Genomic DNA, 13281 nt, shown 5'->3' on the forward strand with positions numbered 1-13281 from the left:
TGTTAAGCTAGGGCGTGGTGTGTCGTTTAAACACAAAACAAATCGCAGAAGCGTAAGTAGAGAAGCCGGAAGTTTTGAGATGGATGTTTTGCTTGGTATTGAATGGGATGAGAGTCAGACATTAATAATAATTGGCTTTAACCAAAAACAAAAACAAAACAATTGAAACTCTTGGAATAATGACAACAATTGCACCAGGGTTGTTTCTTGTAAGCTGTCTTCAAATCATGAACAGATATGATCAGGAAAAGCAACCAAACATCAGGTACTTTTGAGTACATTTCCTTCCCTTAATTTTCTCCCCACAGCCATCCAGACTCCCCCCCCCCCCCCCCCCCTCCCCCCTTTGTAGCTGGATTGTTGAAAAACTGTTGATTTGTAATTGACAAAAAAGTGAAAAAATTAGGTTTTCCTCTCAAAGTCAGACCTGATGTGTTCTGTTTCTGCTTTGATGCGTTCATTATTTGGAATTCACTCTACAAGAAACTTCCCTGTGAAAAGATTAGTTTTGGAGTTGTTAATTTGTCCAAAATAAAATGAAAGAGAGAGAACGTAGAGGAATCTTGAACATACAAACTAGTTGTTGGCCACTATTGGGCTCCACGGGTGTGTAGTTGAAAGGATTGTACTCGGTGGTGGTGGGTTGCGGTAGTGGTGGAGTTGTACGGAAAGTTAATCGGCTAGGAGTGGTAGAGGTGGCGGATATGTCTGGAGGTGGAGGTCGGGGAAAGGTTCCCATGCTCTCCGAAGAATTGGATGTACCGGTTTGTGTTTTGGAGTTGGGCGTTTGTCCGTCCTTGCCCGTGGTCGTCCCCGTCAAGGAGGGCGTCTGATCGGTGGTGTCGGTGGCCGGCGTGGCCGGGCTCGTCTGGAGCGTCGTGGCTGTTGGTTGGTGGCAGACGAGGAGGACGATCACGGAAGGAAAAAAAAGACACACACGCACAGGCAACACAAAAAGAGAGCATTGTTAAGTGATGTTGAATGCATCACAGTATATTACCTGTAGCTCTCCGAGAAATGATCACTTGTTAAAAATATTATGGGACCAAATTAAAAGGGGGCGGTATAAAATATTACATTTTGTTAGGGGAAAAAATTCTCTAGGGCTTCCATCTAGTAGCGAAAAGTGGATTTCTGCCCAAATTGAAGCTGAAGAGCTTTCCTTATCTCTTCTTTGTAATTGGGGGAGGGGGCAGAAATAGGGGATGGGTGGAAGTGGGGGTGTCCTTTTGCTTTTATGAGCAGAACTCGAATAAGAAATTAAAATCAAAGTGTGAGAAAGTGTGTGAATTAACCGTGGATGAAAACAATTTCAAAAGAATACTCCAAAAGACAATGGGAAGAAAACAAAAAATGAATAAACCAGCTGATGAATATTGAATGGATTTCAACTAATAAAGTTTGGTCTAGAATGTACAGCGTATGGCCAAAACAATAGGGATGGAAATATTTTACAACTTTAGTAAAGACATATACATATAGCAGGCATTAAATGTGACCACACTAATACTACATCGATCTCTTTCCACATGCAAACAAAATCACAATAGTTCATAGAAAGTTACTAGCCATTTTCATGCTAAATATAGAGATATACAGAGGAGTTATAGTTTTATGTCTTGCATTTAAGTCATAAGTTCTGAGATAAAAACAAGTTTCAAATCCCTTTTAGAAATTTTCCATTTTCTTTCTGAAAACAAAGAAGGACACAGAACCTGTACTACTTGTTCCACATCACATTAGATTAATCTGTTAATGATTCTATTAATATATGTAATTCTTCATCTACTAATCAATTATGATGACTGTTACTTAGTATGACTGAAACTAAAAAAATGAGTTCTACCTTCAATGGAAAATAAATCAAAGTAAACAAAATAACTGAAATCCTCATTAAAGTGAGAAGTGAAATATAATCCAGTGATACTGGTGGTATTATTCTTAAGATTTCTGATGCACATGTGTATATCCTGGGGGGCGTTTCACAAAGATCCTAAGTTGAACTAACTCTAAGCTGGACTTAAAAATTGTGAAGAGCCATTTGTAGCCTTAAAATACATATATTCAAAAGCGAAAAATTCAAGTATTTTAGACTTTTTTTTTTATAAATTCCACATCAAGAACATGAAATCTCCTTGATAATTGAAAATGTGAATGATTTGAATCTGCATTTTATGCCTCTTAAAATAACTTTTACAAAATATTTTCAAAGATGCTAAGGACTTTCCAAAATTGTTAGGTCCAACTTAGAGATAAGTTCAACTTAGGATCTTTGTGAAACACCCCCTTGGTATGACATGACTCAAAGCCATGCTTCACTGTCAGTTAGTATGCAAAGCAAAGATCAGTTACCTCATTAATCTATCAGTTCACAAAAACACCAATTTATAGAACTTCTTTCCCAAATATAAAAAAAAGAAAAACCTTTTCATTCATCATGGATTTATTTCGAGGCAGTAGACAAATGGTGCATATTTATATATATTATTGTTGCCATGTCAGGCTCCTCTCCAGCAAGCAGCATGATAACCAAGAAAATACCTGGGGCAGAGTGCACAGGAGCCCCTAAATTTTGATAATGAACCCGAAAAAAATAGAAAATTGCATCAAGACTCTAAAAACCCAAACTCCCTGCCCCCAAAAAGGGAAAAAAAAGTGTGAAACGCTGGGTGACCAGAAGCAACAATTCTAAGAGAGAAGTAAGCTAAATATCTTGAATGTTTTTATGACCTGATCGATTTCATGAGGGATTCCATACTGTGCAGTTGTAAAGATTAGAACCGAGTCACTACTCCAAGCATTGTATGATACTTACTTGACGATGCTACGGGACATAGAGCAATTGATCCATTTTCAAGGTCCATTAATCTGAGCATGAAAGAAGGCAAAGAAAAGAGGATTCAAACGTTGAATTTCAAGCGCAGATGGCACATGCTTGCCAAACACTGCCAAGAGATTATGTGGAAGAAAAAAATGTATTTGTGCCCCGCAACAGACCTTTATTGTACGCATTGCCCTTCATTTACACATTTTATGAAATGTGCCTTTTAATTTTGCAGTAGATTACCGCCTTATATCTGAACAAGCCTTCAAATGAAGACACTTGTTTTCATTCAAGGAAGATACGAGTAGCTTTTTTTAGTTGAAACACAGTCATCGCTAACACTCGATTCTCTCATGGCTTTGCACAGAAGAAGTTGAATTCAAATTGAAAGAACTGAAATCAATGTGGAAAGCCTCAAAAATGATACAGTGACCACCTGTCTACAAAGACCACCTTTCTACAACAAGCACATTTTTTGTTTCCCTTGAAAATGTTTTCTCATTGAAACATGTATTAAAGGAGCCTGTCTACAAAGACCACCTGTCTACAACGAGCACATTTTTTGTTTCCCTTGGGTGGTCGCTGTAGACAGGTTAGACTGTACTACTTACCCATCATGAGAAGCTACACATCCTTGCCTGCCCTGTGCTGCTTCCCACGAGCATGCGGGGTCTTGCCCCTCGACGCACTCGGCACACGTTTTGAAACGCTGGCAATTCTCCGTCGGAATACTGTACACTCTAGATGTTGTGCTGGCAAAGATTCGGGTGCCATCTTTACTGATTTTCAGAACATTGATGGCCTCCTACAATAAAGAATGAAATTCGTTTCTATTTAGTTTTCATCATATAACTTACAGAGGAATATAGCACACTGATTTTCATTTCGAAGCCAAAAGGGCGTTAGGTCTGAGTTAAAGAACACTGTACAGTGTATACAAGTTAATGCCCTTCTAGCTTCAAACAGATGAAAAAATAGAATGATATATACATAGAAAGTTGAAATGTAACTTGAATAAAGTAGTAAATGTGTGACTTTCAGGTTAAGATTACAAAGTTGACAATGATTAAATTAAATTCAATATGATAAACTTTTCCTTCACAAAAACAGAATGAAAATATCATGAAATATATTTGTAAAATGTTATGCAGGAAGGTGGAAAACATGCCAAATATCCAAACAGAACATGAAGACACTTAACAAAAAAATCAAACCACATTCTACCTCTAAGTCACATTTTGTTCTTTTTTTCTTCATTAATTCAAAGTGACTCGATAACATTGCCTCAGATTCTGAAACACAATCCTGGATTCAGCTCATGCTGCAATCATAATTATAAACCTTTAGGTTAGTCAGGAATCCCATGACAGATCGCCTATCTGATCATCAAGATATTTATGATTGGAAATCAAAATTTCAATTTTCATTTCCTAATGGTTTTCATAACACTACAGTTCATTGGGGAAATTGAGTATGGTAAAACCTGTCACTCAAAGATTTTTACTTTTTTGAGGCACTTCATGATCATTTTGAAGCGCAATTGTTTCAGGGCTTCAATATTACACCATATCACAGACCCTGATAACATGTAGTGCCATGCATCTCAGATTTAACATTGTTAAGCGATGCCTTTAACCTATCCTATCATGAACGCCTCTACAATCAGGAGTAGGATCAGAAAATAATGAAACTACAATGGAAGGAAGTCAACACTTACGTCATCACTATCAAGATCAAGAAGAATCTCCTCAACTATCCTGGGAGTTTCACCATAGATGTATGCTTTCAAAATCTGACCTTCACCTATTACATGAAAGAAGAAAACAAGCATTTCAAAATCAAGACCAGACAGACCCTCATGTCTTTTCATTATTCATAAAAATGTATTGCAAAAAATAATAAAAATGTAGCATTTAGAAGAGCAGGATGCAATATGCATCATTGGGATTCAACCTTTTTCTTAGAACTGAATTTGACAATGACATTATTTCATGTCTCTCCCTCCCCCCCCCTCTCTCTCTCTCTCTCTCTCTGTTTCTCACACACAAACACACACACACACCCACATACACGCAAACACACAAACACTCTCTCTTTCTCTCTATTCTCAAAAACCTCCCTCGCTCCCCTTCTCCCTCTCCCTCTCCCTAAGAAAGAACCCTCCTACTCACTTGTACCGAGGAAGAAAATATCAAACTCCAGTCCCGACACGGCCATTTCCTGGACGACCAACTTTTGAAAGCGGTAGAGCTGCAGTAGGATGAGGGGAGGGCTGTTGGCATCGAGAACGGTACGAGGGGGCGAAGAGTAATCGGCTTTGTTGGGAACCTGCTTTGACATGAGTTGGAATTTGGTGTAGCTGCTGATTGGTTGCGGAGCCGAGCACTGGTGGGGAAGGGATAAAGGGAGGAGGAAAAAAATGATGCCACGCAATGAATTTGGATGGAGGAAGGATCTAGATACTTATATACCGGTACATAAAATAATATTCTTTTGTATTTTCAAACTAAGATGAAAATAATAACAATTCCCTGGACTAGGAGTCCCTATTAACTAGATGCAAAGGTCTCTTCTACTTTTATCAAAAGCAACTTTATCTCAGGCTGGACTGGGTATCTTTGTCTCAGATTCTGAAACAAAATCCTGGATTTAGCTCATGCTGTAATAATAATTAAAAACCTTTAAGTCAGTCAGGAATCTCATGACTCTTACAAGAAGATCGCATGTCTGATTATCAAGATATTTATGATTGGATTTTTTTTTTTTAAATAACACTACAGTCTATTGGGGAAAATGAGGTAAAACCGGTCACTCAAAATATTTTTACTTTTTTGAGGCACTTCATGATCGTTTTGAAGCGGAATTTTTATTGGAGAACAGTTAGGGCCATGCATCTCAAACCTAACATTGTTAAAAAGATGCCTTCAAAGCCCGGCTGTACTAGTTTGGCTAGGGGGGATTAGACCTCCCTGCGAGGTCACTGACAGTAGGTTATCTCATCAAATCAGCTCTCAATTAACATAAGAAAAAGATCATGGGGGACCAACAGGCACCGATTAGGCATTGTTTGCTATATAAAGGGCGCAAATAGCTATAAGGAGTACAGTGGGGCTTTCATTTCATTTCATTTCATTTCATTTATTCAACTAGTATAAAAACAATTTACAATGAAAATACAATATACAATATAATGGTTAGGACCCCTAAGAAGCAGAAATCTGCTTGTAATCGGGGCCCTGCAAACAAACAATAACAAGATAATGCACATGAATTAACAATAAAAAGTAAAGTACTTAAATAATACAAGTACGCACCCATACATCAACACACACACACACGTCCATAAAGAAGGTTACAGAGAAAGAATAGAAGGAAGCGAAAAGTAGGGCAGAAAGAGATAAAAGTAGAAAAAAGATGGGAAAGAGAAGTACCTACTCAACCATGGATTGAAAAATGCTTTAAGACTTTACCTCTCCTGGCCTGGGATTTTCTGGCACATCATTATTGGGGACGTTAAGCCACAGGGAGCTGCCTGTACTCTGGCCCTTGAAAGCAGACGTGGCAAAAACGGCTTCTATCTCTGCAAGGTCGTAGGCACAAATGGCGGATGCAGCAAATGAAAATCTGACGAAAGAGGAGAGAAAAAAGAATGATAAAGAATCCAAAGGGCACCTATAGGTTACAATTTCAAAATATAACGGGCAAGTCAAGTTAGTAGGCTCCATATGTTTAACCAACTTCATTAAAGACCTTAAAGTAATCACCCAAAGAATCAAAAGTGTTTAGAATTGATGCAAAATTCATATTATTGCGAAGGGGAAACCTTACTGATGAAATATCATAACTTCCCTTGTCAAAATACGTTTGGGGCCCGCAGTAATCATTCCTCAAAAATGTGAATTTTGAGATCCAGATTATCTGCCTTCAGTGGTCAAGATGTCTTACTTCACATGTGAGACACAGATAGCCACAAAGCATTTTACACCCCATGATATCTCTATGATTTTTCAGCAAATCATTTGTGTTTTTCAAGAGAAAATCTTTCCATCCATATATAATTTGTCCCTAATTATCAGTTTTCGTGAATTTTCTTTCGGTGACTACTTTAACTTTATAGCCGATGCTTTTGGTTTTTTTGGGGGGATAGTTACATGTATTATATTATTATTAGTAGTGTTATATTGTTGGACTGTATTGTTTTAGAGGCGTTAAGAAGAAAAGGTACTTACTCTGGTGTAGTAAAGGCACCAAAAATGATGTTCTGATTTTGTGGTGATCTAAAGATTCCATCTGAAGTGAAAAAGAAAAAAGAAGAACAAAAAATCAATGTGATAAAATGTGCTCTTCTGTAAACCAAAGATATGTTAATACACGTACATACCATAGCAAAATGAGACTTTTGATATCAGTTGTGTTTTAAACCGATGCAAGGACATGGGTATAAATACATATAATTTATAGTTATTTGGTAAAAATGTTGGCGAATTGCAATCATATCTCTATATGAAGGTCAGAACCTTTTTACGTTAGTAATTTGTATTTATGAATTGCAACTCAGATTATTATCAATGTTACCTTTAAAACATTTTTGATACATTAACAAGAGCAGGCTTATTCTTATACAGGTACAATTTTTCATTCTGTGTCAATTTATTCTTACTTCTCCTTCTTCTCTCGTTTTCTGTTCATCAATCATACTTTACCAAGAACTCTCTGGCCTTTTTCTACTTTTACATCTCGTTTTAAATCTCAAATATTAGAAAATAGTCGACAGTTTTATGGCTGAACTCTTAACCACTGATAACGATCGCTTTATTATGTTTTATTTTTTTATTTATCATTTGTTGTTGTTGCAAAGGAAGCAGTTTCAAAGCCATTCCAAGGTACGCCAGGGTCGTACGGAAGTCAGTCTTTTCCTGAATTGACACATTTCCCTCTCTTCAACTTTGTCCATCTTCCTCATCTATTCTATTCTTACCAAAAAATACAAACTATTTAACATTACAAAATTTGACAAAAAATATGTCCTGTTTCCTGGTAAGTCACCTTACCCAACTCTCATATTACTGTCTCAAACTACATGCTGATTCTTAAAGTGAACATTTAGAAAACGTGTTGTGATAAGTTTGGAAGATGAAAACAGGCAACACTTAATTTCTATGAATTCCATCCACAAACTCCATGAAATTTTCATTCATATCATTAAAACAATTGCATTCTCAAGTGACTAAAAATAACACACATTCTCCTTTTAAAGTTTATAGAGTTTGAAAATGATAATGCTCAAAATTGTCTATTCGGGAAGGGGGAAAGGAGGGGAAAAGGGGGATGGGAGGGGAAAAGGGGGATGGGAGGGGGGAGAGGTGAGATAGGAGGGGAAGGGTAGGGGGAGGAAGGGAATGAGAAGCGAGGGAGAGAGGGAGAAGGGACGGAGAAGGTAGGGGAAAGGGAAGGGAAATAAGGGAAGGGGAAATAAGGGAGGGAGGGAGGAGGGAGGGAGAGAGAGGGGAGATGGGAGAGAGAAGGGAGATGGGAGAGGGGAGGGAGTCACTTACGAAGGTAGTCGAATGACATCTGAAAATCTCCAGCTGTTGCACAGCTTAGGCGGGCCTTCAAGAATGTAGTAAATTTTCCAGCGCCATCCTGAGTTCCACCAGCATCATTCTGTGATAAAAGACAAATAAAAAAATTGTAAACAAACATGAAGAGATTAGGAGTTTTATAAGCCTTATCAATATTTACTTGAAAAATTAGCTCACTACACAGTATACAGAATGAGAAAATATTTGAAATAATGATAATACAATGTAGTTCCTGATGCTTGAATGGAGGTGGCTCTTCTTTCATTGTTATGTGAGTAACATGAGCAAGTTACCCTTAGAGTAGTCACCTGAAGAATCATAAGTGTTTTGAATTGATGCACAATTCATATCCTTGCAAAGGGGAAGCCTTACTGATCAAATATAACAACTTCCCTCTTCAAAATATGTTTGGGGCCTGCATTCATTATCTCTCAAAAATCCAGATTTGCTGCCTTTAGCGGTCCTCTGTAGAGCGTCAAAATTCATTACATGCGGGACACAGCTAGCCACAAAGCATTTCACGCCTTTCCATGATATCTATATGATTTTTTAAGCAAAATATTGGTGTTTTTCAAGAGAAAATTGTTCCATCCATATATAATTTGTCCATAATTATCAATTGTCGTCAATTTTCTTCGGGTGACTACTTTAAGGCCCTCTACTGTTTCCCTTATGTATTGTACGCACATATGTACACATTTTTTCTCCCTCCTACTATGTTTCTCTTCTAAAATCTTCCTTGCCCCATCATCCCTCCCTGTCTGTCTCCCCTGCCCCCTCTGTCTTCCCCCCTCTCTCTTTCTCCCTCTCTGCCCCCTATAGGCTTTATTCTGGAATGCATGTACCGATATACGTGTTCAGTTCCTCCTAACAACCCTGCTCCATGAGGTTCCTTCATCATAATTTTGATCACGTTTCTGTTCTAATGCGTCCTTTTCCCAATTCACCCTTTCAACGATGGGTAACATCCTTGATACAGAATATGGTCATTTATTCCATCTTCCGTAATGACACCACTCTATCACTTCCTGAATCACTAGCTACGCACGTCACAGGGGTGTGTGGGTGCAGCATCATAATGTCTGATTTGTGGGACCTAAATTTTACTGTTTGCGATCAAGATACATGTACCAGTATGATTCAAATCTATACATACTCTATCTTTCAAGAATATAAGAAGTATGATAAAAATATTACTGAATTACAATGTTTGTGAGAAGAAAAGATATGTCTCGGCCTCTCAGGGAGTAAAATAAGGCTCCTGTATATAGGTTCACACTAGAGGCATATGCTGTTTTAATTCTCAGGGCATTCAGATTTCCTACTTAGGTGTGAAAGTACAAATTTTGACGGTACATGTAGATAACAAAATTCTCAGACAATCTACAGAATTACTACATGAGAAGTAAGAAAGGAATACAAAATTAGCTTTTCTTTTTATATAAGTCTTGAAATACCTTTGACTCACAAGGGTAAACAAAAACAAAAGTTTGCCATATCAAAAAATTGACCATAATACATGAGGTTCTTTTCGGATAGATATACATCAAGAATTTCAAATATTTTGGGAATGACAAAAGACTACACAGCTGAAAGGATAGATCTGATATCTATTATTGATTGTTTTTAATATTATACTTTTATATTAACGACCATTGGAAGACTTTTGTCTCAATTTCAAGGAATGGATCTTATCTTTGTAGTATTTATGGACTTAAGAATCAGACTTAAAAACAAGAAATAGACTTTTCGTTTACAAAACCCAGGACGTTGAAATAATCCTGGATTACATCTCACAGAGAATACAATCCTGTTGGGCAATTTTACAACCCACCCTAACCTCAAATCATGGGATACTAACCAATAACTGTCACAAACATCAGATGAACTTGTTCATAGCAAAAGCAATAAACAGCTTTTACCACTTCAGTTGTTTACAACTGCCCAGTTCCAAATGTAACAAAGAGCAGAGAAAAGAAATAATGGGCGTACATTGAAACCAATACGCATTGAGGGATCTCATTGGGATTTCTCTGACGAAATCCAGATGTGTTGCCAATTTTAGCGCACTCGTAAACACCTCAAAGCATAAGGGTTAGACCTCGTCTAGACAGTATTCCATTTGCATTTTGATGCGGGACTGGAGGTGTTAAAAATCAATGACCGTGGTCGGGGTACAATTGAAGTGGTGAAACGTTAGGAGAGGTGGCGGTATGAATTACATGGAGTGGGCATATAACAGAATGGATTGCTTACCATAAGAAGTTGTAAGACTAGATTTGACTGCAATACAAACACAATTACCCTGATCATCCTAGTAATTGATCAGATACACATTGTAGAAGTGTGCATGATTTCCATTTATAACTGTTTCGCAGAAGGCGAAGAGCAGTTTCATTTTGCATTTCAAAAATGCAATTTCAAGGTATCAGTGGTATCAGTATCTATTATAAGTGGCTATTTCGGAGTTTTAATTGTTTATTTTCTTCAAAAAGAAGTGGTTCTTAAGAGATGTTTCTAGTATAGAAGCAGTGTTTTACCTAATTTCCTGATGCTAATTTTTTATGGCTTTCTAGAATTAAATAATAATGCATTTTTTAGTACACTTGATGCTTAATCTCATTCTATTGCTCAAATTCATTTTGCACACATTTTCCCTCCTCTCTTCAACTTTTTATTTGGTTCACACATGTACCGATACACTGATTCGAAAAAATATATATTTCTGTCGATTAAAGGCCTATAATTTACAAATAACCACGGTTTTGTTTCCTATGTTTTCATAATACAATCACAACATAACGATGCCATCCTCGTACTCTGTACTCCTGAATCCTTGTAATCTTGAATTAGCAGATGGCTTGCCAATTTGAGCACATACCCTAGAATGACATCCTAAGGAACACACCGGTTGCCTGCCCCAGCATCATGGCTTTACACGTCTATGAGATGAATGGCTCTTTTAATTGGATACGTTACGCCCGCATAATCCAAGGGTGTCTGATTAAATATGTGCTAGTACTTTGTCAGAATTAGGTTTGGGTCGTTAGCTTTCCTACACCATGGGTTGCGCATCTCATTAGGCCTGTCCTCATCGGACCAAAGTTGCAAAATCACCCGCTATTTTCAGACTCTGGATATTTTCCCGAAGCTCGAAATCTCGTCTTCACCAAACTGATACGCTCATCACAAATACAGGGCTATTTTGGAAACAAGACCAAGATTTCTCTGGATATTTTCTCGACCAAATAGCAACTGGGCGCTGATGAGGACGCAAATTAGCTGGCTAATTTGAGATCGGGCTAGTTAAAATAGCGGGTTCCTTTTGCAACTTCGGTCTGATGAGGACAGGCCTAGTATGGATGTGGTTCTCCATCTATTAAGTATGGATGTGGTTCTCCATCTATTAAGAATGCATACAGTATTACATTGGGCCGGATGTAAAAGTTGAAGTTTCAGTGTGGATGCAGACTCCATTCTATTATTTAGAACATGGTTCAATGACATGCATGCTCCAGTAACAGTTGTTCGTTGGTCAATGTCCTTATAATTCTACCCAAAGTCATACAAGTAATTTTAACCCTGACCAAACACTTATATAATAATAATAATAATAGCTCACATTTATAATGCGCCTAATACTACGTTTCTAGGCGCGGAACATATTATTACCCCGGTCATCGGATTCATGCTTACCCGCATACAAGGTATGCACATTCTCCACTCCCTGGGGAGCATTCCAGCCAGTCGCCATTTTACAAGCGCCATTGCTAATCAAACCACATTAGCTTTCGCATCCTACCGGGTACCCATTTTAACACCTGGGTGGAGAGTGGCAAATGTAGATCAATGTCTTGCCAAAGGACATTAGTGCCGCGGCGGGACTTGAACCGCGGACCTTGTGATCCACAGTCCGGTGACATATCCACTCGACCACGACACCTCTACATCAATATATCAATACCTTTATAACTCCAACCCTAAACGTAACCTTCATCCTAATTCTAACCCCACCTAACACCCCGCCCTCAGAATTTTCTGTAAGCAAATCACTAAAAAATGTAAAGGAACACCCCCTCCCCCCACACACACACACACTATTCTTTATCTTTGCTTGATTGTTGGGAAATGTTCAGCTAAGCTAACCTGTTGGCTAAGTGGTGCAACCCCCCCCCCCCCCCACCCCCTTACAAAGACCTATAAACCTATATAACTATGCCCCTGGGTGTTCATTCTTGAAAGAGAACTGGGCGTCGTTTCACAAAATTGTTATACAAGTTCACTGACATCCCATTTGAAATGGTTGTCAGCAAATTTGTTCTTATGAAGGTTTCGTGAAAAGCTGCCCTGATGTGCGAACTCTTCCAGCTTACAGAAGATTAATGTGTACCTTATTCTGTTTATGATAACAAATACACACAACAGCCTAGGCAGGGTGCTATCACACCCCCATGTTTTTCTGGTTTGTTGATCTGGAAATAACAACAATTTCAAATCAGATGCTTACAAATGTGGTTCAGTTATTCAGGATAATTGGCATACAGCAATAAGAGAGTTCCACTTTGTAAGGGTTTACTCTCGGTCTGTGGTCTTTAAAAATTGATAATACTAAAAGAAATATTACATAAAAATTATTCACCCATACAGGTTTTTTTTAAATGTACAAAGAAGAAAAAGGAAAATCATAATATGATTTTCTTTTTATAGAAGTTGAATAAACACAGTATTTGGTGATGCATTTTTGAAGCTCACAGACAAAATGACCTAGCAAAAAAACATAATAGCTGTCCTCTCTTTCAACCTATGTCTTTGGTATATGACTCTGACTTTGACTCACAAAAGCGGTAAAATGTTACACTTTGGGTGACCCTAGTG

General features: G+C 37.9%; 1 protein-coding gene across 5 annotated transcripts in view; it reads right to left on the minus strand.

The window, feature by feature from the left end:
- LOC100889734 (semaphorin-4D) overlaps positions 1-13281 on the minus strand; it is a 50440-nt gene that overhangs the window by 15378 nt on the left and 21781 nt on the right. For 2 of the 5 annotated variants that reach the window (XM_030977283.1, XM_030977282.1), the window contains exons 5-12: positions 8380-8488; positions 7054-7114; positions 6295-6448; positions 4996-5209; positions 4542-4627; positions 3436-3629; positions 2816-2868; positions 574-882 (exon numbers count right to left, since the gene is read on the minus strand). In XM_030977283.1, the coding sequence (XP_030833143.1) occupies positions 574-882; positions 2816-2868; positions 3436-3629; positions 4542-4627; positions 4996-5209; positions 6295-6448; positions 7054-7114; positions 8380-8488 (1180 nt within the window). The remainder of the gene's footprint in view (positions 1-573; positions 883-2815; positions 2869-3435; positions 3630-4541; positions 4628-4995; positions 5210-6294; positions 6449-7053; positions 7115-8379; positions 8489-13281) is intronic. The other 3 variants (XM_030977285.1, XM_030977284.1, XM_030977286.1) reach the window with 2 other exon arrangements.

The sequence above is a fragment of the Strongylocentrotus purpuratus genome, unplaced genomic scaffold (genome assembly GCF_000002235.5).
Source record: "Strongylocentrotus purpuratus isolate Spur 01 unplaced genomic scaffold, Spur_5.0 spur5_scaffold_9, whole genome shotgun sequence".
Classification (NCBI taxonomy): domain Eukaryota; kingdom Metazoa; phylum Echinodermata; class Echinoidea; order Camarodonta; family Strongylocentrotidae; genus Strongylocentrotus; species Strongylocentrotus purpuratus.